At 43.7% G+C, this 23,758-nt stretch overlaps 1 protein-coding gene across 1 annotated transcript in view; it reads left to right on the top strand.

Annotated features, from left to right (window-relative positions):
* The first annotated feature begins 1,071 nt into the window (after window positions 1–1,071).
* LANCL3 (LanC like family member 3) overlaps window positions 1,072–23,758 on the top strand; it is a 122,944-nt gene continuing 100,257 nt past the window's right edge. Inside the window, exon 1 of the mRNA XM_007523212.3 lies at window positions 1,072–1,804. Coding sequence (XP_007523274.1) covers window positions 1,232–1,804 — 573 coding nt within the window. The 5' untranslated portion in view covers window positions 1,072–1,231. The remainder of the gene's footprint in view (window positions 1,805–23,758) is intronic.

The raw sequence follows: 23,758 nt of genomic DNA, 5'->3' as shown, positions 1-23,758 counted from the left end.
TGCAACTAATTTGTGCCATTGTTTATTTTCTGTTTTTCCCATTGATTGTTCTGTCGACTCCAAGAAATGCAGCAGAACCACACCTATCTTTCCATCCACGGATTTCTAGAATGGAGGACAGAGATCCTCAATAACGCCCGTGTAAGGGAGACCCATGTGAAAGAGGGAGGAATGAGGTAAGAAGGATTAAGAACATGCATTCACAACGCCCCATTAAAACACAAAGAATTTTCTTTCATATTAAGTAGGTAACGACTTAAGATATTAGGCCCTTACTAAACATTCTTGTGTGTGTGTGTGTGTGTGGGGGTCACTAGGACAGGAGAAAGATGACAGTCCCAAGCCCTTACCTTAACCTGGTGTGATTTATTTTTTTAAAGATTTTTTTTTTTTTACTTCAGTACGCTCCAAGTAAAACAACACGAAATCCGAGGTCAAGAAAAAGTTTCCTTTCAGGGCGCGTTCATGCATACGCTGCAAACACCCCGGCCCTTCAGCATTTGGGGTTTAGAACCATTCAGAATGAGAACCCCCAAGAGGCCCAGAAGGTAAATGGAAAGAAAAAAAAGTTGCAGGAGGGCGGTCAGTTGTCCTCCTAGTTCGGCGGCTTCTCAACCTTGGCCGCGCCAGGGAAGGGCCTGTTGGGGAGGGGGGGGGGGTCTTGCTAACTGCAGCTTCTGATCCTCAAGGTTCAGGGCGACGTCCGAGCCGCTCCCAGGAGGGGCTGACTGCTGCTGACTAGAGGGCCTCGTTGGGGGGCCTCGGAGGCCTCGAGGTCGCCCGCTCCTGTCCCCAGCCCCAGCGCCAGGTGTCCGCTCGACCAGCCTCGCGGGAGCCCAGCAGTGTCCCGCACGGCCCTGGCCTTCCGCCGGGAGGGAGGAGCCAGAGGCGGGGCGGGGGGAGTGGCGCGGGCCCCGCGCGGGTCCTGATCACCTCGGCCCCTTGGAGAGGCGACCAAGCTGCGGCGGCGCAGGAGGGGGCGGGTTCTGCGAGGGCGCGGCCTCGGGGAGGGGGGCGGACGTCGCGCATCCCCCGCGCTCGTCCGGGCCACTCCAGCACCTCGGTGCCCCACTTGGTTATCGGTTCAGCGCGTCTCCCTAACGCCCACCTCCTCTTGTCACCTCCCACTCAGCCGCCTCGCTCCAGTCCCGCCGCCGCAGCCACCGCCATCCGAGAGCTTAAGAGAGCGAACCCCGACTCGGCATTTGGGGGGCTCGGCTCCGGCAGCAGCATGGACACCAAGCGCTGCTTCACCAACCACTTCGATGACTATCAGGGCAGCCCGCTGGGGGGTCAGTGCGAGGAAGCGGTGGCGCCCTTGGTCACCGCCACCATCGAGCGCATCCTTCAGGAACTGCCCCCTCTCGAGGGCGGCGCTGACGCCCAAGGGGAGGCGGCCGCGCCCCCCTGCTGCCAGGGGGGTCTGTACAGCAGCGTGGCGGGGGTAGCCTATATGCTCTACCACGTCTCTCAGAGCCCACTCTTTGCCGCGGCCCGGGAGCGCTACCTGCGCTCGGCCAAGCGCCTCATAGACGCGTGCGCCCGCGCTGAGGAGTGGGGCGAGCCGGACGCCGACACCCGCGCCGCCTTCCTGCTCGGGGGCGCGGGCGTGTACGCTGTGGCCACTCTCGTCTACCACGCCCTGGGCCGCTCCGACTACGTGCAGCCGCTGAACAAGTTCCGAGCCCTGAGCGCCGTCTGTGCGCCCGTCTCCTTCCTCGAGTGCGGCTCGGACGAGCTGTTCGTGGGCCGCGCGGGCTACCTGTGCGCAGCGCTGGTGCTTAAGCAGAAACTCGCCGAGGAGGTAAGGAGCCCTGGCCGCGCGGGGGCGCTCGCCGCCTGCCCCGGCCCTAGTCTCCGGTAGCAGCGCCCTGAGATAGTCTGCATCTCTCCCAGTTCCCCTTAGCGCCGTCATTTCTGCCTTCTATTGGGGTCTGTCGCCTGCTTTTGCCGCCCCATCCCGCTCCCTTCCCCCCCTCCACTTTGTTGGAGTTCGCCTTTTTGCGCTTTGTGCGTACTCTGAATAGAGCCTCTCGCTGTCCCAAAGCTTTCTGGAGGCAGCCAGTGTAGTCCTTTCCAATCAGAGCAAAATGCCTTGAAAAGAAAAAAGGATTTCCCTACCCTTGATAGTCCCGTAAAAAGCTGAACCTCCCTGGAATATCAGAGTACCAGAAAAGTAATAAAGGTCTGGATGGGGGTGCAGAGGCTAGTGATGCCATCATTGTTTTCAGATATAGGAGAGTACAAGGGGTGTTTGGCTTCTGTGCCCCCGAGGTCTGTAACTCAGCATCTCTGGCTAGCAGTAGGTCTGGTGTGCTGACTTTTGCTTACTACTCGGTTCAGCTCCTGACTCATAAAAGCCATGCCTGTTGGGGAGGCATTTCTTTTTAAACACACAAGTAGAGACAAAACTATGCCTCATTTTGGTCCAATGTGCAGTTTTCATTTGAAAATGAGTAGTTACGATTGTCAAGACGACAGCAGTATTGACAGGGTAGCTTTTCTTAATGAATGGCTTGCCAGTATGACTCCTTGAAGTGAATTGAATTTCATAACTATGTGTGATCCCCCCCCCGGATTTACTTTGAATGCAGTGTATGGCTATTAGAAGAGAATGTGCCAGTTCCTGTGGAGTAGGGGAAAAAAAAACTGCCAAAGGATCATAGTAACTATTGATAGAACTGAAAGAGAGGCACTTCATTCATAATCCTCTGGAGCCAGATACTGTTCCAGAGAGGATATGACACATTTAACTTGGCTTTATTTGGGTGAGAGAGGCGTTTGAGGAAAAATTTAAGGTATGCTGAGAGTCTTTGGCGTGTAATTAACTCAGGTAACCTCTACAGAGGCAGACTTGATTTTTTTTTTTGTAATTTGCAGCAGGTGAGGTTGATTCAAGTGAGAAAAAAAGATCACTGAAGAATGTGCACTGTGCTAACAGCTGCAAAGGTTTGTGTGACAAAGTTGTCCTGAAATAGTTCACTCTGCCTCTGAGTCACTGTTAGCTGTTAGCAGTTTCCCCAAGGGCCCTTCCAGTTGCATAAAACCTTTTAGGTGGCCAGGGAGCTATTAACATAATCATTTGCATCATATTTGCATTTTCTCCTCAGACCTTGCAGTAGGCAGTTTTCAGATGGTGTCTCCCTTCTCTCCCCACCACCACGCCCTAAACACACACAAGGTATTTTCCTGACTCTTGCTGTCCATACTTTGGGGGTCTTTTTTTCCAGAACAGAATGACAAAGCGTAGGAGATCAGGTCACACAGATGGAAACAGACCAGAAGGGATTCTTGATTCCATATTGGTGGCCCAGGGCCAGGCTACAACACTGATCCACATTTGTTAATACCTCTCTTTTCTCTTTTGCCCTCCTGCCAAACCAGATCTCTCTTTTAGTACTAATCAAGTCAAATCACTTTGGTTGACCCCTGCTTCCAAGAGAGAACAAATTTCAAGGGTAAAACAAAAAACCAATCAAATAAAACAATCAGCTGGTAACCTGAACAAATCAGCTAGTCTCAGTGCCAGCCTTGACTGCCACAAGCCAAGAAGTCTAGGCTTAAAAGTTGCGGGGGTCGAGGGGGGGGGAGGCGGAGGGAAGCATGCCAGTTTGGAAGTTCTTTAAGGGCAAAAGAGCAAGTGTTATGAACCATCCCCATGTCCTAGCGAGCAAATCCCTTTACCTCAGTAGATGATACATACATAAACCTTAATTAAACTGAATTGCAAACTTGTGTCATTTCCCCATAAATCTGTCATTATGTCCTGGGTTGCTTTCCTTCCAATGCCATTTGCATTCACTTTCCCCTGGCAGGTCCCTCAGTTATCACTCTAGTCTAGCTCCTGCCCATACTACTTGGCACATCTTTGGCACCTTATCAGTAGCTGGATGAGTGAATCACCATTTGCTGGGATCAGTGCAGTAGTGAGCTGCATTCTCCCACTCAAGCCATTCATTACACTTGCCTCTGAAAAGAAAACCAGTTTTCTTTTAAAACATTTTTCATTATATTATTTCCCAGCTCAGAATCCTGAAGTAGCTCCCTACTTCCTTTCCACAGTGACTTCTCATCAACATACTGAAAATGGCTGACAAGGCCCCGCATGATCTTCCTCCACTTCTTGCTCACTCTGCTTCAACCACACTGGCTTTCTTGCTGTTTCAGGCACTCCACCGTCTCAGAGTGTCGGCGCACCCAGTTCCATCTGCTTGGAGTATTCACCCCCTTGTTATTTTTATAGCAAGCTCCCTGACCTTGTACAGGTCATCACTTCCTCAGTGAGGCCTGCCCTGCCAACTCTACTGAAAATTGCAGCCCTCTTCTCTTCCTTTTCCCCCTTTCTGGCTTCCTTTCGCTTATCTTTGTCTACTTACATTTTCACCAGTTAGAATATAAACTTCCAAAAACGGATTTTTGTCTTACTGTTGTATTCCCAGCACTAACACAGGTAGCCAACACCTATTTAGGGATCAATTTTTGTTTTCCTGGTTTTGGTGATGCTCCAGATATTGTCTGCCCTATGATTTGTTCCACCACTCAGTTTTTAATGATGTCCTTTTGATCAGTATTTTCCTTTATGGTGTTGCTGTTGATAACATGTTTGCAATTTTCCCCCCTACTGTCAAGGGTCTAGGCAAATACTTATTGAATGAATGAGTACTAGTTTGTTATGAATTTTACCTCACATCAAGCTTAACTATTAAGCCAGTGTTTCTTAAACTTTAGTATGCTTCTTTCTACTTCTTTCAACTTTGTGGGAATCTCCTGCAGATCTTGTTAATAAAACATTTTGACTCAGCAGACCTGGGATTGGGCCTGATGATCTGCATTTCTAACAAGTTCCCTGTCAGCACTGCTGCTGGTGGTCCAGGAACCATACTTTGAATAGAAAAGCAGTGCAGTGCTGCATGGGTTTTGGCATCCCATCAGTCATGGCTATTAGGAGATGCTTTAAAACATCGTTCTATGAAGCTTGATACATTTATTTACAGGGTCGTAGTTTAGAATGCTGATGGCTGTATTCTATCATGCTTTCGTTATCAGGACGCACAAGAGAAATTTCCTTCAGGACTCAGAAACATGAATACTTGTGTTTCTCCTGGAAATGGACTAGATTTTCAAAATCCTCAGAATGTGTCATGTTGGTGACTAAGAAGCAGATAGCTGGAACTGCCATTCACACAGACTTGTATGCAGCTTGTTTCGTATCTCATGTTAGCTTTGTCCACTAGAATTTAGCTCTTGGCTTATCTGACTTGTTTTTTCTTCCTTCATTTCCCATTTTCTGAATTGTATTCCTTCTATTTGATTTTATGTGTATATGTATGCTTATGATATTCAGAGATGAAAAATATGAATATATGTAGAGAGACATAGGGAGAGAGAGACAGAAAGAATCATTCTATCCAGGCAATACAGTTTGATTTCATTTGGCTCTCCTGGAAATACTCAGGGGAAGTAGATTTGAAGGTGTGTCCTGAAGATAGCAGCGGGAGACTAACCCAAGAAATTACGCCATAAGAACTTTTTCTGGGTCTATTCTGTTTGAAAATTGCTGGGAGGGTAACAGCGAACAGGAAGCATGTTGTTAGGAAGCATGGTGGGGAGATTGAAGGGAAGCCTAGGGACCATAGTTAAAATACCTTTGCCAGGGGATGGCCTCGAACAAATGATCTATCATTTTTGAGCCTTATATTTCCTCACTCATAAAGCAGATTAACTGTGCCCTCATTCATTTATTCTGTCCTTCCTTCATCCATTCATTAAATGAATATCAGGTTTCTGTGGGTGGCCAGACACCTTGCTAGATGCCAGGATTTTGTAGTGAACAAGTATCAATGTAATTATTAGTGCTCTGCAGGAAGTAAATGGAACATGATTTGGTGTGGGCTGGGTGAGGGGTAGGCTACTTCATGGCATAAATTAGCAAGGGAGGCTTGTCAGTGGAAGTAATGCGCTGCCTCGCCACTGAAGCATAAGAATGAATGAAGTAGCAGCTGTAAGAGCAGACACGCCAGGCCGAAGGGATAGTGAGAACCAAGTCCTCGAGTATGGGTAACTGCTTGGAGATTACAGAGAAAGGCAAGGCAAGTCAGCATGGGTGGAGCAGGGTGAGCAGGGGCAGAGGGATGTTCAAGACTACACAGGGACCCTGAGCAGGTAAAATCAGAGCCTGTAGGGCTAGGTTAGTCAGTTTGCATTTGTTTTTCATTTAAACAGGAAGATGTCTTCATCTTACTTAGCCTTAAAAAAAAGATCACCTTGAATTTCTATACGGACAGTGGATTGAGCTATAATAATGGTCAGTTGGGGGGATGCTTATGAAGGAATCCTAAATCTTATTTTGTGCCAAGAAATCCTTTGTAAATCTAGTGAAACCTGTGGTACCTTTCCTTAGAATAACATTTTCAGATGCATAAAAAATCCTGCATAAGACTAGGAAGGAAGTCAATTACATCAACACAGTTATTGCAGGATTTGCTAAATGTATGATCCAATTGCTTATATGCCTCTTTATTATCATATAAAATAATGAGATTTCGCAATGAGTGTGAAGATTATGGTACTTTGAACAGTGATAAGGGTCAGTGATTATTTCAAGGTATTTTCAACAGCTGCAGTGTGATTTGAATATTTCTGTGATTTTTATAGGTGGTAAAGTCACAAGGATTGCTGGTGGTGGGGGCTGGGTGGTGGCACATCTAGTTAAACACACACATTACAGCCCTCAAGGAACCAGATTCAAGCCCCCCGTCTCACCAGCAGGGGGAAAGCTTCATGAGTGGTGAAGCAGATCTGCAGGTTGTCTGTCTCTTTCCCTCTCCCTTTCTATCTCTACCTCCCCTTTCAATTTCTCTCCACTCTATCTAATAATGAATAAATAAAAATATTTTTTTAAAAAAGGATTACAGGTGGTTTGTTGTCTGTGTTTGGAATGAAGGGAAATGCTAAATTGTTTAAAGAAAACTTGAGAAAATATAGATGTGATTTTATTTTCCCAGCCAAGGTGGGGAGGTGCTATGATGACTCACCTTAGAGAATGTGCTTGACATATACTTAGTAGCTGCCTAATGAAATCGGTGTTGATCTCCTTTACATCTATCAACAGATAGCCAAAAGTGATTCCAAACATCACACAGAAAAAATTATACCCAAAGAGAGCTGAACTGTGGCACACCCAGTAAAGCACACATAGTGCTATGTGCAAGGACCCAAGTTCGAGCCCTGGATCCCTACCTGTAGCAGGGAAGCTTCAAAAGCAGGTCTGTAGGTGTCTCTCCTTTTCTATCTCCCCCATCCTTCTCCATTTCTCTCTGTCTTATCAAATAAAAATAGGGGGAGAAAGGGAAAAAATGACCTCCGAGAGATTCCCAGTGCCAGTCAGCACCGAGCCCCAGTGATAATCCTGGTGGCAATAAAAATTAAAAAAAGAAAAATTATACCTGAATACAAGGGATCGATCTTAATGTGTTAATTGTAAAAAATCACGATTGCAAGATTGTTGATTGGATCTCTGTTCATTTCTGAGGCAGGGGATGGACAGCTGTATAATAGTGTAAGTGGGGAGTCATTGAGCTGCAAATAACAGGAACCCTCAATAAAGGGGGACTAAATGATGAGAATTTTCATGAGATCACTTTATAAGGAGTGTATAATAAGGGCATTTTAGGGGGGTTGACCTGTCGGTCATTTGTATATCTTCCTTGAAATAATTATTTTGTTCTTCTGCCCATTTTTAAATAAGTTGTTTGTTATTTTGCTTTTGAGTTGTATGAGTTCTTTATATGTTTTGAATATTAACCCCTTCTCCAAAATATGGTTTTTGTTCTTTTAAAATGTAGAAACGACTGTGTTTATACAAAAGACTTTCATGCCTGAAGCTCCAAATTTCCAGGTTCAAATTCCAGTATCACCTTAGGTCAGAACTGAGCAGTGCTCTGGTTTAACAAAAAATGCAAAAGGTTTTTAGTTTGAGGTAGTCCCACTGACTGATATTTGGTTTTATTCTTTTGTGCTTTTGTGTCTTAGCCAGAAAATCACTGTCAAGATCAATGTCAAAGAACCTTTCCCCTACATTTTCCTCCTGTTCTAAAGTTTTATATGTATGTCTTTAGTCCATGTTGTATTGATTTGAGGTGGTGTAAAATAAAGGAGCAGTTTAATTTTTCTGTGTATGTTTATCCAGTTTCCTTAGCACTTTCTGTTGAAGGAATTATCTTTCCCTCATTGAGTATTCTTGATTCCCTTCTCATTTAATATATAAGAGGGTTTTTTATCCTGGCTCTTGATTCTGTCCCCTAGGTCTGTTTGCATGCCATTGCCAAAATATTTTGATCACTTTAGGCTTGTAGTACAGTTTGAAACCAGAAAATGTGATGCCTCCAATTTTCTTTCTCCCCTTCTCTAAGATTACTTTGTCTTTTGGAGGGGCTTTTGTGACTATATATTTATATGCATTTTCTATTTCTGTGAATATTGTTATGATAATTTTTAATAGAGATTGTATTGAATATAAAGATTGCGTTGGGTAGTATAGGCATATTATGTCAGATCTTCTTGCATATGTATACGGGATACCTTTCCATTTATTTGCATCTTCAGTTTCCTTCATCAGAGCCATTTTGTTTTCAGTGTAAAGTTCTTCCATCCTCTTGGTTAAATTTATTTATAAGTATGTTAATGTTTTTTGATAGGATCATTTTGTATTTTCTATATAGAAATAGCCATTTTCTCTGTTGATTTTTTTTTTGTGTGTGTGTGTGTGTCCCACAGCTTTTTGTGTGTGTGTGTGTGGGTGGTTCTTTAGGAGAGAGAATATGTGTGTGTGATCATGTTATCTGCAGAGACAGTTTGATTTCTTCCTTTCTGATTCAAATGCCTTTTCTTTATTTGTCTTGCTCAATTATTGTAGCCAAGACATTTAGAATTTTCTTGACTAGGAACCTTGAGGATGGGGATCCTTGTCTTATTCCTGATCTTAGAGGGAAAGCTTCAGCCTTTCACTATTGAATATGATTTTAAAGGTGAACTTGTCACGTATGACATTTGTTATGTTGAAGTATATCTTTTATTTGCATTTTATTTTATTTTATCTTAATGAGAGAGCAAGAGACCAGAGCACTGCTTAGTCTGGCTTATGGTGGTGCTGAGGTTTAAACGTGGGACCTCAGAGCCTCAGGCATGAACGTCTTTGCAGAACTATTATGCTGTTTCCCCAGTGCTATTTTAATTCATTTTATTTTATTTTTCCACCAGGGTTATCACTGGGGCTTTGTGAATTCATGATGAATCTACGGTTCTTGGTGGCCAATTCCCCGCCCCAGGACAGAGAAAAATTGAGAGGGGAGGGGCAGACAGAGAGGGAGAGAGAAAGACAAACCCCTGCAGCCCTACTTCTTCACTTGTGAAACTTACCCCCTGCCAATAGGAAGTGAATCCAGGTGTATGGGAACATGTGCATTCAACCAGGTGTACCACTATTCAACTCAAAGTATATCTTTTCTTCACTGAATCTTTTAAATGTTCTTTTCATGATAGAATGTTGAATTTTGTCAGTGTTCCATCTTCATCTATCAAGATGATCATATGATTTCTGTTAATGTGATGTATCACATTATTAAATTAAATTTAGTTGGTTTACCATTAGTTTACAATACTATACAATTTTGTGAGCACAGTTTCACATGTCTAAGTGGATAAGCATTATCTCTCTCACCACCAAAGTACCAGTGTCATCTCACTATCAAATGAACTCTCTCTACCCATTTCTTTCACCTCTTGCTCCTTCCTTTCTAGTCAACCATCATATTTTTCACAGAATCTTAAGAGTTATATTTGTTATGCTTTGCCTTTTTCTTTGTTTTGGTTGTTTATATTCCTCATATTAGTGTTACCATCTGGTAATTGTCTTTTACTTCCTGATTTATTTCACTTAGCATAATTACCACAAGTTCCATTCAAGTCATCACAAAAGGCATGATTTAGTATTTTTAACAGCTGGGTAATATCCTATTGAGTATATTATTACTTACCCAGTCATTCATTTCTTTTTTTTTTTATTTTATTTATTTTCCCTTTTGTTGCCCTTGTTGTTGTTTTATTGTTGTTGTTATTGATGTCGTCGTTGGATAGGACAGAGAGAAATGGAGAGAGGAGGGGAAGACAGAGAGGGGGAGAGAAAGATAGACACCTGCAGACCTGCTTCACCGCCTGTGAAGCGACCTCCCCTGCAGGTGGGGAGCCGGGGGCTCAAACCGGGATCCTTTCACTGGTCCTTGCGTTTGGCTCCACTTGCGCTTAACCCGCTGCGCTACCGCCGGACTCCCCCAGTCATTCATTTCTAAACATTTGGGTTGATCCTATGTTTTGGCTATTGTGAATAATACTGCTATGAGCATAAGGGTACATATATCTTCCTCTTTGATATTTTTTTCTTTTTTTCTTTCTTTTATCTGAGCTCAGCTCTGGCTTATGGTGATACTGGGAACTGAACCTGGGAGTTTTTGGTACTTCAGGCATGAAAGGTTTTTTTTTTTTAATTTTTATTGTTTATTTATTTATTGCCTGCAGGGTTATTACTGGGGTTTGGTGCCTGCACTACTAATCCATTGCTCCTGGAGGCCATTTTTTCCATTTTGTTGTTGTTGGATAGGACAGAGAAAAATTGAGAGAGGAGGGGAAGACAGAGAGGTGTAGAGAAAGATAGACACCTGCAGACCTGCTCCACCACTTGTGAAGCAATCCCCCTGCAGGTGGGGAGCCAGGGACTCGAACCAGGACCCTTGCACCAGTCTCTGAGCTTCATACTATGCACTTAACCTGGTGCACCACTGCCCAAGCCCCAGGCATGAAAGGTTTTTTTTTAATTACTGTTTTCATATTCTTTGGATATTTCTAGTGGGATTGTTGACTTTTTTTTTTTTTTTTTTTTGCCATGGTGCTTGTGAATGGACCCCAGTCTTTGTACAAGCACAATACAGCTGAATCACTTCATGGTCCAGTTTTTTACCTTACATTTTTTAAGAGAAGGGAGGGGAAGAGATACAACTACCAAATATTGCTCCGCCATCCATGCAGTTCCCTTGGTGCTGTCCTTGGTTCTTGCCCATGTGGTTCTGGGCACCAAACCTAAGTCACGACAGGACAGGCACTCTGTATGCTGAACCACCTCAGGATTATTTATTTATTTATTTATTTATTATTTGTTTTACCTATAGGGCTATCACTGGGGCTTGGTGCTGGCACTATGAATCCACCACTCCCAGTGGCCATTGGAATGGAATCCCACCCCACCTCCCAGACACGTTTTTAAATCTGTGCTTACAATTAGTGCTCCTTGCACTTCATTCTTCTCTCAGATCATCTGGGAATATTGTTAAGAATCAGCGTTTGGTGCAGCCCGACTTGGGTGGGGCCCAAAATTCTGCATCTCTAGCACGATCTTAGGTGATGCTGCTGCTGGTGGTTCATTGAGCAAACTTGAGTACAAAACTTCAAATCACTACTTTTTTTTTCAGTCGTATCAGACTGTCTACCGGCAAATGTGACAAATGCCCACATACGTCTTAATTTTTGTCTATCTTTGTAGTGAAAGTAACTTCTTTCTCAAATTCCAGAATATCAGTTCTTCAATTTGTCATTTATGCTAAGCAAAAAATTCCCTGCCTGACACATCTTACAGGTGTAAGGACTCTGTCAGCATCTACAAATGAATGTAGAGATTTCTTTGTGTGTCTCTGTGTGTGATATGTGATTTTTTTCTTTATATACAGAAAATTTGTTTTCAAATTTCTTTAAAGGGCCAAATAGACCACATTCAGTTTTAAATTAATTTATGACAATAAAAGGAGATACAATTTATTAAAATGTTCCCTAATCAAACTGGAGGTATGAGCTTGATGCTCCTGGAAACACTCCCATTTAAAAAATCATTCACTAAGGGCCAGGTGGTGGCGCACCTGGTTAAGCACTCACATTACAGTGCACAAGGACAAGGGTTCAAGGGTGGGGACCTGCAGTGGGAAAGCTTGAGGAGTAGTGAAGCAGGGCTGAAAATGTCTCTCTGTCTCTCTCTTTTTTTGTTTATCTATTTATTTTATTTGGATTGAGACAGAGAAATTGAGAGGGGAGGAAAAGATAGAGGTGGAAAGACAAGAGAGATACCTGCAGCCCTGCTTCACCATTTGTGAAGTTTTCCCCCCTGCTAGTGGGGACAAGGGACTCGAACCTGGATCTTTATGCACTGGAATGTGTGTGCTTAACCAGGTGCACCACCACCTGGCCCCTGTCTCCCTCTTTACCTCCCCCTCCCCACTCAATTTCTGGCGGTTTCTATTCAATAATAAATAAATAAATAGAAATCATTCAGTGTGTGACATAAAATAATACTGTCCTGAACTCTAAAATAATTTAAATTTGGGGTGCTTAGTTTCCTTTTTAAGTATTTTTTAAAAAATTATTTACTGGATAGATATAGACATTGAGAGGAAAGGGGGAGATAGAGAAGGAGGGAGGGAGGGAGGGAAAAAGAGAGACCTGCAGCATTATTTCACTTCTACAGAAGCTTCATCCCTGCAGTGAGAAGTGGAGTCTTGAACCCAGGTCCTTGTGCATTATAACATGTGCACTTAACCTAGTGCACCACCACCAGGTCCCTAAATGTTTTCTGATATAATAATTTAATAGACCTACTCCAAATAATCTAGATTTCCTTAGATACAAATTTGTACTTTTCATCTTGCAATATACATTCCACCAACACACTTGTGCTGATCTAAAGAGAACATGCTTTTTAATATTTTTAAGTGGATAAATAAACTGGGGAAATATGCATAGTAAAAATTCTTTTAACTGGACTGAATTATTTATTTTGCCAATGACTTAACTTCCCTGTGTTTTAGAAGGATGTGGTTTTAATGGAATTTCACTACATATATTGATTGCTGAATCTGAAAAATGATGGATTGTATTCATTTCTCATTAAATTGGAAATTCTCATTTTGGCTGGTTAATTTAAGAGTAATGTTTGTCCTATGGCTGGCTCCTTCCTACACAGTATACAATAGATCTCTTCCATGTGACAGTGAAGTCCTTTATATCATCCTGTGGTGATGGTCTCTTGGTAAACTGATCCTCAGTTCATGGCATGCCCAAACTTCATGATTCATTGACTGGTCTCTGACCTGTATTCATTAATTAAATACAATGCCTCAGATGTTTGGTTTATCTCAAAGAGAAACATGTTCTCATGCATTATTTAATATATGTCTAAGTACCACTTATCTTTTTCTCATTATTTCCTTTATGGAGTTAGTTTCTAGGGAAACCTACCAAGTTAACAGACTCATTATTCTTGGGGTGCTAGCCACTCGGACAAATTGAATTTTCAAGAAGTCATTTGATCCATCCTTTCTTTTAGCAAGCTGAACAAAGAAGTGTTCTGTGTAAGGTCAGACTTGCTTTTCTGAATAACTTTACCCACTGAACAACCCAGACAGATGAACGAGTTTGAGACATTGAAGTGTGAATATTGCTACCTGGCCATAAAGAAGCTGTTTCCCAGATGAGAGGCAGTCTTACAGACTTCAGGGGTGAGAACATCATCTAAATGAGAGGTGGCAAAACAAATATTGGCCCTAGCATTGTGTGCAGTTAGCCGTTACTGTGCCCATCTGCTGGCTCCATCGCTTTGCGTGGAATAGATTCCCGTGCTCAGTGGTGTGTTGAAATCTGGTGTCCATGGCAACCAAAGCATCACTGATCTCAAAGTGAGCACTGTGGGGCCAGCTGAATCTCTACTCATCCCCTGAATTTAAGAGGGTGCCACATCCCTAAGCCTCTTTCCAGTATGTCAGGCTGAAGAGATCCAGTACTCAACTGAAAAGGAAGTATTATTCCTATGCACAGATTTCAGTAACACATCCTGTCATTGGAAAAGTTTTCTTCTTCCCATGATGAAGCATATGCATCAATAATTGTGACTGTTGGACCAGGTGGGACTCTTGATGAAGGCAACAAAGCATAGTAGTTAAGAACAGTGCTTTCAGGGCCAACAAAATAGCTCACTTGGATAGTGCACTACTTTGCCATATCCGTGACCCAGGTTTGAACCCAACCCTCGCTACATTGGAGGAAACTTCAGTGTTGTGTTTCTTATTCTCTCTCTCTCCCCTCCCTCCCTCCCTCTCCCCTCCCCTCCCTCTCCCCTCCCCTCCCCTCCCCCTCCCCCTCTCCCTCTCTTTCCCTCCCCCTTACCCCCTCCCTCTCCCCTCTCTCCCTTCCTCCCTCTTTGTGTTTCTTTATTCTCTTTCCCCAGAGTGTGTGTTTCCCTCTCTCTCTCTCTGTGTGTGTGTGTGTGTGTGTACATGTGCAAGCGCGTGCATGAAAGTCATCCTAAAGCCATGAAGCCTCAGTGATAGGTTAAAAAAAAGAAGAAGAACAATGCTTTTACAGTCAGACAGCCTGGGAAGTGATTCCTGGTTTCTCCACAGTAGCTGGTTGACCTTAGGCGAGTTACTTAGCATCTTTGAGGCTTAACTTCCTTATCTACAAAATGCAGTACCAGCAGCACCCACCTCATAGATACATTGTGAATGGAGATCCAACTGAGAATGTGCTTGCAGTTTGTTTAGCAGAGCAAAGGCCCTGTATAAACAACCAGGCTTCATCTATTAGTATTTTGAATATTATTATCATTAATGTGAAATGAGACTCTGCATTGACTTAAATCATAAAAGTATGTTTCTAACATTCCCTGCAGTGGTATTCAGAGCTACTGTGTTCCTGATCATAACAGCAAAGCTTTGCAATCTTCATACACAAGCCATAAAGGGCTCGAGGGAAATGTCTACTCTGCCATGCAGGAGATTAAATTGAGCAGCTCAGAGAGAGATTATGTGGTAAAATAAATGGAGTGGCTGGTCACCACCTCTGAAACACAAACTTGTGTGGGTTGCCATCTTGCCATTGCTTCCTTCAGGCAAAGAACCATTCTTTTGTCTTTTTGAAATTTCAGGCTCCTTGTGGGCTTAATCTAAGAAGTGGCTTTCTTGTCTGTCTCTCTCTCTCTCTCTCTCTCTCACTTGTACTCCTCAGAGTAAGACACCCAATTGTCTTCAAGGATCTGTAAATTGTCAGGCAGGTAGTGTCACAATCCTTAATTCTTCCTTCACCGCCGCCCCCCCCCCCAGATTCCCAGTGATAGACTCAAGGAGTTCTTTCTTGCTCGTTTCTTTTCTTTTAAAAATAATTTGCTTGCATGACACTAATTCAGAATTTCAGATGAATTTCAATATCTGTAGCTCTGGCAAAGTGACAACTTCAAATGAGTTTTCTTCAGCAAATGTTCCAGATCACGTAAATTTGATAGCTTGTTTCAGAAAAGGATTAATACAATTAATAATTCTTTGCAGGGTTTCTTTGAGTCGGTTTCTGGGCCCAGAAATTTGTTTTTCTTGCATTAATATATTTTTCTATTAGTTTTTTAAGATTTTATTTATTAATGAGAAAGGTAGGTAGGGAGAGAGAGAGAGAGAGAGAGATATCCAAACATCACTCTGGTATATATGCTGCCAATGATTGAACTCAGGACCTCATGCTTGAAAGTCCAGTGCTCAGGGGCCAGGTGCTGGCGCACCTGGTTGAGCGCACATGTTACAATGCACAAGGACCCAGGTTCGATCCCCTGATCCCTACCTGCAGGGGGAAAGCTCCACAAGTGGTGAAGCAGGGCTGCAGGTGTCTCTCTGTCTCTCTCCCTCCCTATCATCCCCTTCCCTCTCGATTTCTACCTGTCTCTATCCAATAAATAAATAAATAAATAAATAAATAAATAAATAAAATTTAAAAAAAGAAAGTCCAGTGTTCCATCCACTGTGCTACCTCCCAGATCACTAAATTTTTATATTTGTATCTCAAGAGTGTGGTATAGACTCACTATCAGTTTTATGAGCTTAAATTTACATTTTACTCTTTAGTATATATAAACACATATATATATTCGTGATGATCTTGATAATCACAGCTGTACTGTAATAATAATGGTACAATTATGACTTCTATATCCCTAGTCATTGAATTGTTAAATATATTCTTTAATTCTGTTTATAGTCTTCACTGCTGCTCCAGTTGGATCTAAGATTTGGTTTTGGTCTACATGAGTGTCTGATATATATATATGACTGTATGCCAGTGTTTCTCATATTTGAGCATGAGTTAGAGTCCCATGAATGATTGTTGACACATATGGCTGGCCTCCACACCAGACTTCCTGATTCAGTACATCTGGAGCAAGACTTGAGACTGCGCAGTGCTCACAGCTGCCAATAATGCTGCTGCAACTAGCCAGGGATCTATATACCATGGAACCACAGCCTCCGACTTTAATCTTAACCTTGACCAACCCTCTCTGAAATGTAGGGATTAATAAAGACATATTATTATCATGAGAAAGTGTCGGGCTGAACTTCACTGACGGGAGACAGACGACCAGGGACTCATGGTTGAGCTGTACTCAGCATCTCTTTATTCATGCAGGACGCAGCACAATCTATACCAAGCTAAGCTAAACTAAACTAAAAACTACAAACAATCTTGTCCTTATAAATATACTAGCCCAGTAGGGTGGGAACAGGATGCGGATGCAACGCAGAGAGGGTGGAGAGAAAAGTGACTGGTGAAAATCAGGGTGTGACAAGGAGAGGATCAGGGTGTGACAAGGAGAGGGGGTGGAGCAGGTGATAATTCTACCACTAAACCACCAATGCCCTGGAGGGAAGGTGGTGCTTTATGTAAATGTAAAAGTGATTTATGTAAATAAATAGACGGCAGTGGTTATGTAAATAGAATACAGTGGTTATGTAAATAGAATGCTGGGCAGGGATTTGGCTCTGGGCTCTTCCCTGTTCACTTGTTGTTACTGAGGGAATCCTGGTTAGTTTCTTTTCCTCCGCTAACTAATATGCTTAAATTCAGCGGGTCGCCACGTCTGATCTGAGGTCGAGTACCTCTTAACGGTTTCACGCCCTCTTGAACTCTCTCTTCAAAGTTCTTTTCAACTTTCCCTTACGGTACTTGTTGACTATCTGTCTGTGCGGGTATTTAGCCTTAGATGGAGTTTATCACCCGCTTTGGGCTGCATTCCCAAGCAACCCGACTCCGGGAAGACCTGGGCCCGGTGTGCCGGGGGCCGCTACCGGCCTCACACCGTCCACGGGCTGGGCCTCGATCAGAAGGACTTGGGCCCCCCACGAGCGGTGCCGGGGAGTGGGTCTTCCGTACGCCACATTTCCCGTGCCCCACCGCAGAATTAGAAGATACCAACAAGAAAATAACTGCAAGGATTGGATTTACTATATGGCATGAACTGTGATCAGCACATTATATCCATGTCAGGGGGCTGAAAATTGTGACGTAGACATGTTCGGTAACTTTCCAGTCATCACACACCTGACTAAAGTAGTTGCACTCATGTTTGATTAGAGAGCTTCTTCTATAGATGTAAGTCAGGTCAGCTTTCTGCATGTTTCTCTAATGTACACAATGCCAAGAGGAGAATAAATTGTACTTCAAGACATTTGAGAGCATAGCTTGAACTCGACTTTATGAAGCACACGGCGTTTCTAAAGTTTCACTTAATTGAATAGGAATGACAATACTGGAATCTGCTTGACAATTTCTCTCAAACTTTCCAGAAGCCTTGCAAGTCTTTGTTTTCTGGAACACTGAAAAGGCACAGGAACTGGAGGTTGTAAATGCCTTTAGAGTCAGTGAAGGTTTGGGTGAGGTCTGAAAATAGAAGCACCAGAGAACTATATAGTTGCAAATTTGATAAAGCAAAGTTAGATTCCTGGATCCTCTCCCAAAATCACACATCTAGATGATGGTTTTAGCCAGGCTTCTCAAAAACTGGCTCCTAGATACAGAATCACATGAAAGTTAGTTATTTAAGGAAGTGCTCCCAGGAGAAAGCATTTACAGGAGTCAGGAAGCTAACAGTTGGGAACCAAGCCGAGGTGTAAATTGAGGCTGTGCCCCAGCCTCTATTTCATCAGTAGGGGAGCTCTGGAGTGCAGATTACATCTCTGAGTTTGAACTGACTGGAAGTGCCCTGTTGTATCCAGGATTCCATGTGCCCCGTTTTATCCATGATTCCCCACAATTGGGGAGAGGGTAGAAATTTCCAGTTCATCCAGCATGCCGCAAACCCGAGTCTTACAGCCCCAAAGTAGGGCTCTTCACAGGACTGTAGGTGAGCTGTTAGAATCAAAGCACATGTGTATTGGAGGAAGGATCCACAATTCCAGGATGAAGAATCTGATGGCATCTAGTAGAAACACACATACTTTTTCATACATGGGCCCTCTTGATCTGAGCAGAAGCCTTTTGATGTTTAGCTTCTTGACAGATTGAATCAAGAAAGTTCTAGGCTTTGAGGCCCAAAACCAGGTCAATGGCAGAGATGAGATACTTTACTGAAAATAGTAGGATTGCAAGTTGCATGGCCTCTTCCTCTACTCAGCTACCAGATCATCCAGGCAAATGGTAGAGTAGATTGAAGAAGGGTCTATAGTTGTCAGATAGATCCAACAACAACAACAAAAAAGAAGCACCAATACTGACATTTGTAAGTATACACTCTCTCAGTGAGTGGTGGGCTTTCCCATAAGGTGACATTGCCATGTTAGAATCAAAGCACATGTCACATTGCCATGTCACCTTATGGGAAAGCCCACTACTTGACTCACACCAAGTTCCCAGGGAGCTTCTTAGGTTGAGACTCTTGAATGGGAACCATCAGTGAAATGACATTTGAAAAAACATCTTATGTAAAAGGCAGTGATCAGAGCAACAACAAAAACAGATAGGAGTATTTGAACTTGGAGTAAACTGTTAAAAAAAAATGGGAGCCAGAAACTTCCCAAGTGTGTGGTTTTATAATTAATATCCTCAGAGAGGACAGTGACCTCATGAGTAAAATGAAAACGAGGTGTTACTGAGAACAGTGAAAGAAAAGAAAAGGGCCCTTTGAAATAAAAAAATGTGGGCAACTGGAAAGGTGGCTTAGTGAGTAAAACACATTTTTTGTGTGAAGCCCCAGGTTTGATTCCTTGTCAGGAGGAAGCTCACCCAGTACAGGACGCATATGACCGTATGCCAGGACCTAGGTTCTAGCTTCCAGCCTCCACATGGGAATGCCTGCAGGAGGGAAGCTTCATGAGTGGTGGAGCAGTGTTGTGGTGTCTCTCCTCTCTCTCTTGATCCTTTCTGTCTCTCATCCTCTCTCTAAAAGAAGAAAGAAAAATAGAAGACAGGGACAGTGAAGCTGTGCAAACACTGAGCCTCAGTGGTAGCCCTAGTGGCCAAAACAAAGTGATAACAGAAATAAAACTAATTCAAAATAATTCCGTAAGATTAGAGCATTGAGTTGAGGAAATGTCTCTGAAATTCCATCTGAAAGACACAATATTGATAAAGAGAAAAGATTCTTCAGAGAAATCCAACTTCTGTCTAGTCGTCAGTTCTAGCAATAAGGAACAACATAAGTGAAAGAGTAAAATGAACAAGTAACTCAAAAATCTTTTTTCACAACTGAAAGGCTTGAGTTACCTGAGTTAAACACACCAGCATGCTGGGATACAAAAAGAATAGAGAGATTCTAAAGACAGCAATGAGATACCACCTCACTCCTGTGAGAATGTCATACATCAGAAAAGGTAACAGCAGCAAATGCTGGAGAGGTTGTGGGGTCGAAGGAACTCTCCTGCACTGCTGATGGGAATGTAAATTGGTCTAACCTCTATGGAGAGCAGTCTGGAGAACTCTCAGAAGGTTAGAAATGGACCTACCCTATGATCCTGCAGATTCCTCTCCTGGGGTTATATCCTAAGGAACCTAACACACCCATCCAAAAAGATCTGTGTACACATATGTTCTTAGCAGCACAATTTGTAATAGCTCAAACCTGGAAGCAATCCAGGTGTCCAACAACAGATGAGTGGCTGAGCAAGTTGTGGTATATATACACAATGGAATGCTACTCAGCTATAAAAAATGGTGACTTCACGGTTTTCACCCATCTTGGATGGACCTTGAAAAATTCATGTTAAGTGAAATAAGTCAGAAACTGACGATCCTTCCTAGCCGACTGAATCCACATGGATCCTAGTCACTTTCAAAGCCAGCAACAAGCAGCTCCTGACAGCTTTCAAGCTGTTGGTCCTGCTCTTCGAGTCCTCCAACTTAATGTTGAGGGGCTGTCCTTTGCCAAACGCATTCTTATTGGTCAATTGGCGATACAGCATCAGGCAGATGTTATTTGCCTACAAGAAACACATATAGCAGTCGATGAAGCTGCTCGATTCGCCATCAGTGGATTCGACTTAATATGCTATAATCTCCATCCTAAACACGGCCAAGCCATCTACGCTAAATCGTATCTTGCGGACGTTTACCATATGGCCTCTTCGACCTTCTACGACTCCATTACTATTGGAACTATTCAGCTCGTCAACGTATATAAGCCTCCTAGTGCCTCATGGGATAAAGAGGTCCTGCCTAGCCCGAATCACCCAGCTGTTTACGTTGGAGACTTTAATAGTCATCACCAAGACTGGGGATATTCCTCCACTCGTGCTGACAGCTCTATCTTAGCCGACTGGGCTTCAGTGAATGACCTCTCCCTATTATACGTTCCCAAACAGCCAGGCTCTTTTCACAGTGCTAGATGGAATAAAGACTCGTCACCCGACCTGTGCTGGATTAGCACAGTCAACGGCCAAGCCTTTCCCGCTACGAGACAAGTTCTCAAGATCTTCCCGCACAGTCATCACCGCCCAGCTATCATCCACATTGGTCTCCAGCTCCCACTGATTCTGTGCTCGGAGAAACTAAGATGGAACTTTCAGAAAGCAAACTGGCGTCTGTTCAGTGATCTTACCAACAAATCTATTCCTGCAATTCCAATTAACTCTATCCCCTCTGAAGATTCCTACAGGCGCTTCCGCCAAGCCATCTTCAAAGCAGCTTCCCAAGCCATTCCTCGTGGGAGACGTGCTAACTATACGCCTTGTCTTGATGCTGAATGCGAGCAACTACTAAAGCAGTATGATGAGTCGGGTGACCCAGATGTGGCTGACCATCTCATTGCCTCCCTGGATGCAGCATGCCAAGCCCACTGGCAACAACTCATGGAAAGTCTGAACTTCACCCACTCAAGTAGGAAGGCCTGGAAGCTTCTTCATAGTCTGGGTGCCGGTAGCCAACCCTCTCCCGTCTCCCATCCTCCCATATCTCCAAACTCAGTGGCCAGTCACCTAACTCAAGTTGGACGTGCTAAGATCGACCCAGTCTGGAAAAGAGAAATTTCCCATGAGTGGTCATCCCACTTCCGTTTATCTTGTCCATCTCCAAAACTCTCTCCCTTTACACTGTCTGAACTGGAAGACACTTTGAAGAGGGTTAAACCGGGAACGGCTGCTGGCTATGATAACATCACCCCAGAACTCATCCTTAACTTGGGCCCCGCGGCAAAGAAGTGGTTCACTACATTCCTGTCCCACATCTTGGAATCCGAATCTATGCCCAAAATTTGGCGTCGTGCAAAGATAATAGCAGTTTTGAAACCAAAGAAAGACCCAACACTGGCCGCCAGCTATAGACCAATTTCTCTCCTCTCCGTGTGTTACAAACTCCTTGAGAGGCTGCTTCTGTCACGTATTTCTCCTCTTACAGAGAAATTCCTATCACCCGCCCAAGCTGGTTTCCGCCCAGGAAGATCTACCTGCGAACAAGCCCTGGCCCTCTCAACTTACATTGAAAATGGATTCCAGAAGAATTTAAAGACGGGTGCTGTCTTTGTTGATCTCACAGCAGCCTATGACACGGTCTGGCACCGTGGTCTCCTAGTCAAGATCTCAAGATGCCTGCCTCCATGGGTGGCCAACACTATATCGTTTCTTCTCCAAAACAGAAGATTCCGGATGCATCTGGGTGACAAGTCTAGCAGATGGAGACTTGTCTCAAGTGGCCTCCCCCAGGGCTCTGTTCTGGCTCCTACGCTATTTAATATTTACATCAATGACCTTCCAGAAACTTCTTCAAGGAAGTTCATCTACGCCGATGACATCTGCTGTGCAACTCAGGCATCCAAGTTTGACATCCTTGAGGAAACACTCACGAAAGACAAGTCTCTGATATCTGATTAATGTAAAAAATGGCGACTAATCCCTAGCACTGCAAAAACAGTATCATCTGTTTTCCATCTACACCATGCCTCGGCCTCACGTGAGCTTAATGTGCAGCTTGGCGGTACGAGAATCCGGCATGAAGCCCAGCCAGTCTATCTTGGCGTTACTCTTGATCGCACTCTGTCATTTCACGAACATCTCATAAAAACTGCAGCAAAGGTGGGCGCAAGGAATAACATCATTGCAAGACTGGCCAGCTCCTCATGGGGCACGAGCGCTTCCACACTACGATCATCATCTCTGGCATTATGCTATTCCACTGCAGAATACTGTGCCCCAGTATGGTTCCGTATCCCTCATGTCCACTTGGTCGATTCCAAATTATATTCCTCCATGAGGATAATTTCTGGAACCATCCGTTCCACCCCGGTTCCATGGCTGCCAGTTCTTAGCAACATCGCCCCGCCAGATATTCGTCGGGATGCGGCATCATCTAAGTTCATTTCCCACGTCTACGCTCGACAGGACTTGCCAATATACATGGATATCTTCGCCCACCCTGTCCAACGCTTGACGTCTCGTCATCCAATCTGGTACCCTGCGCCTACACTGAACTTCTCTGTTCCAGACTCTTGGAAACAGAGTTGGCAGTCAGCTGAGGTAAAGAACAAACACCTCATCACAGACCCCTGCAAGCGTCAACCCGGCTTTGACCTAGCACGCTATGATTGGGCCCTCCTCAATCGCTATCAAACAGGCCATGGCCGATGCGTCGCTATGTTCCATCGCTGGGGAGCCAGAGACGACCCGAACTGCCCCTGCGGCTACAGACAGACTATGACCCACATAGTCAACGATTGCCACCTCTCCAGATTCAAAGGAGGTCTCGAAACTTTATATCAGGCTCAACCTGACGCTGTTGACTGGCTACGAAAGAAGGGCAAACGCTAGAAGAAGAAGTCAGAAACAGAAGGATGAATATGGTATGATCTCACTCTTAGGCAAAAGTTGAAAAACAAGATAAGAAGAGAAAACACAAGTAGAATCTGAACTGGAATTGGCATATTGCACCAAAGTGAAAGACTCTGGGGTGGGTGGGTGGGTGGGTGGGGGAATACAGGTCCAAAAAGGATGACAGAGGACCTAGTGGGGGTTGTATTGTTATAAGGAAAACTGGGAAATGTTATGCATGTACAAACTATTGTATTTACTGTCAAATGTAAAACATTGATTTCCCAATAAAGAAAAAAAAATAGATTCTAAAGGTTCCAAGAATAATTTTAAAAAGGGCATAGCCCCCCCCCAAATTCAAAGACAATTATTTCTCAGGCGTAATTCCATAGTAGTCAAAATTACCAATTGTGAGGTTAGAAAGAATAGTTTATATCTACACAGTCTCAAAATAAGTAGTTTTGGTTGGTATCTTGCAGAAGGGGAATGAACCAAGAAGATAAAAATATAAGATCCTGGAGCTCTGATGCAGGCAGAGTCACAGGAAACTAACTTCCAGCAAGATGATAGACACACCCAGCCAACTATGGCAGTGGGGAACTGGGTCTTGGAGAAAACCA

This window comes from Erinaceus europaeus, chromosome X (assembly GCF_950295315.1).
Source record: "Erinaceus europaeus chromosome X, mEriEur2.1, whole genome shotgun sequence".
NCBI lineage: Eukaryota > Metazoa > Chordata > Mammalia > Eulipotyphla > Erinaceidae > Erinaceus > Erinaceus europaeus.
The sequence above is the reverse complement of the archived record's forward strand: the minus strand, read 5'-3'. Positions and strand labels throughout refer to the sequence as shown.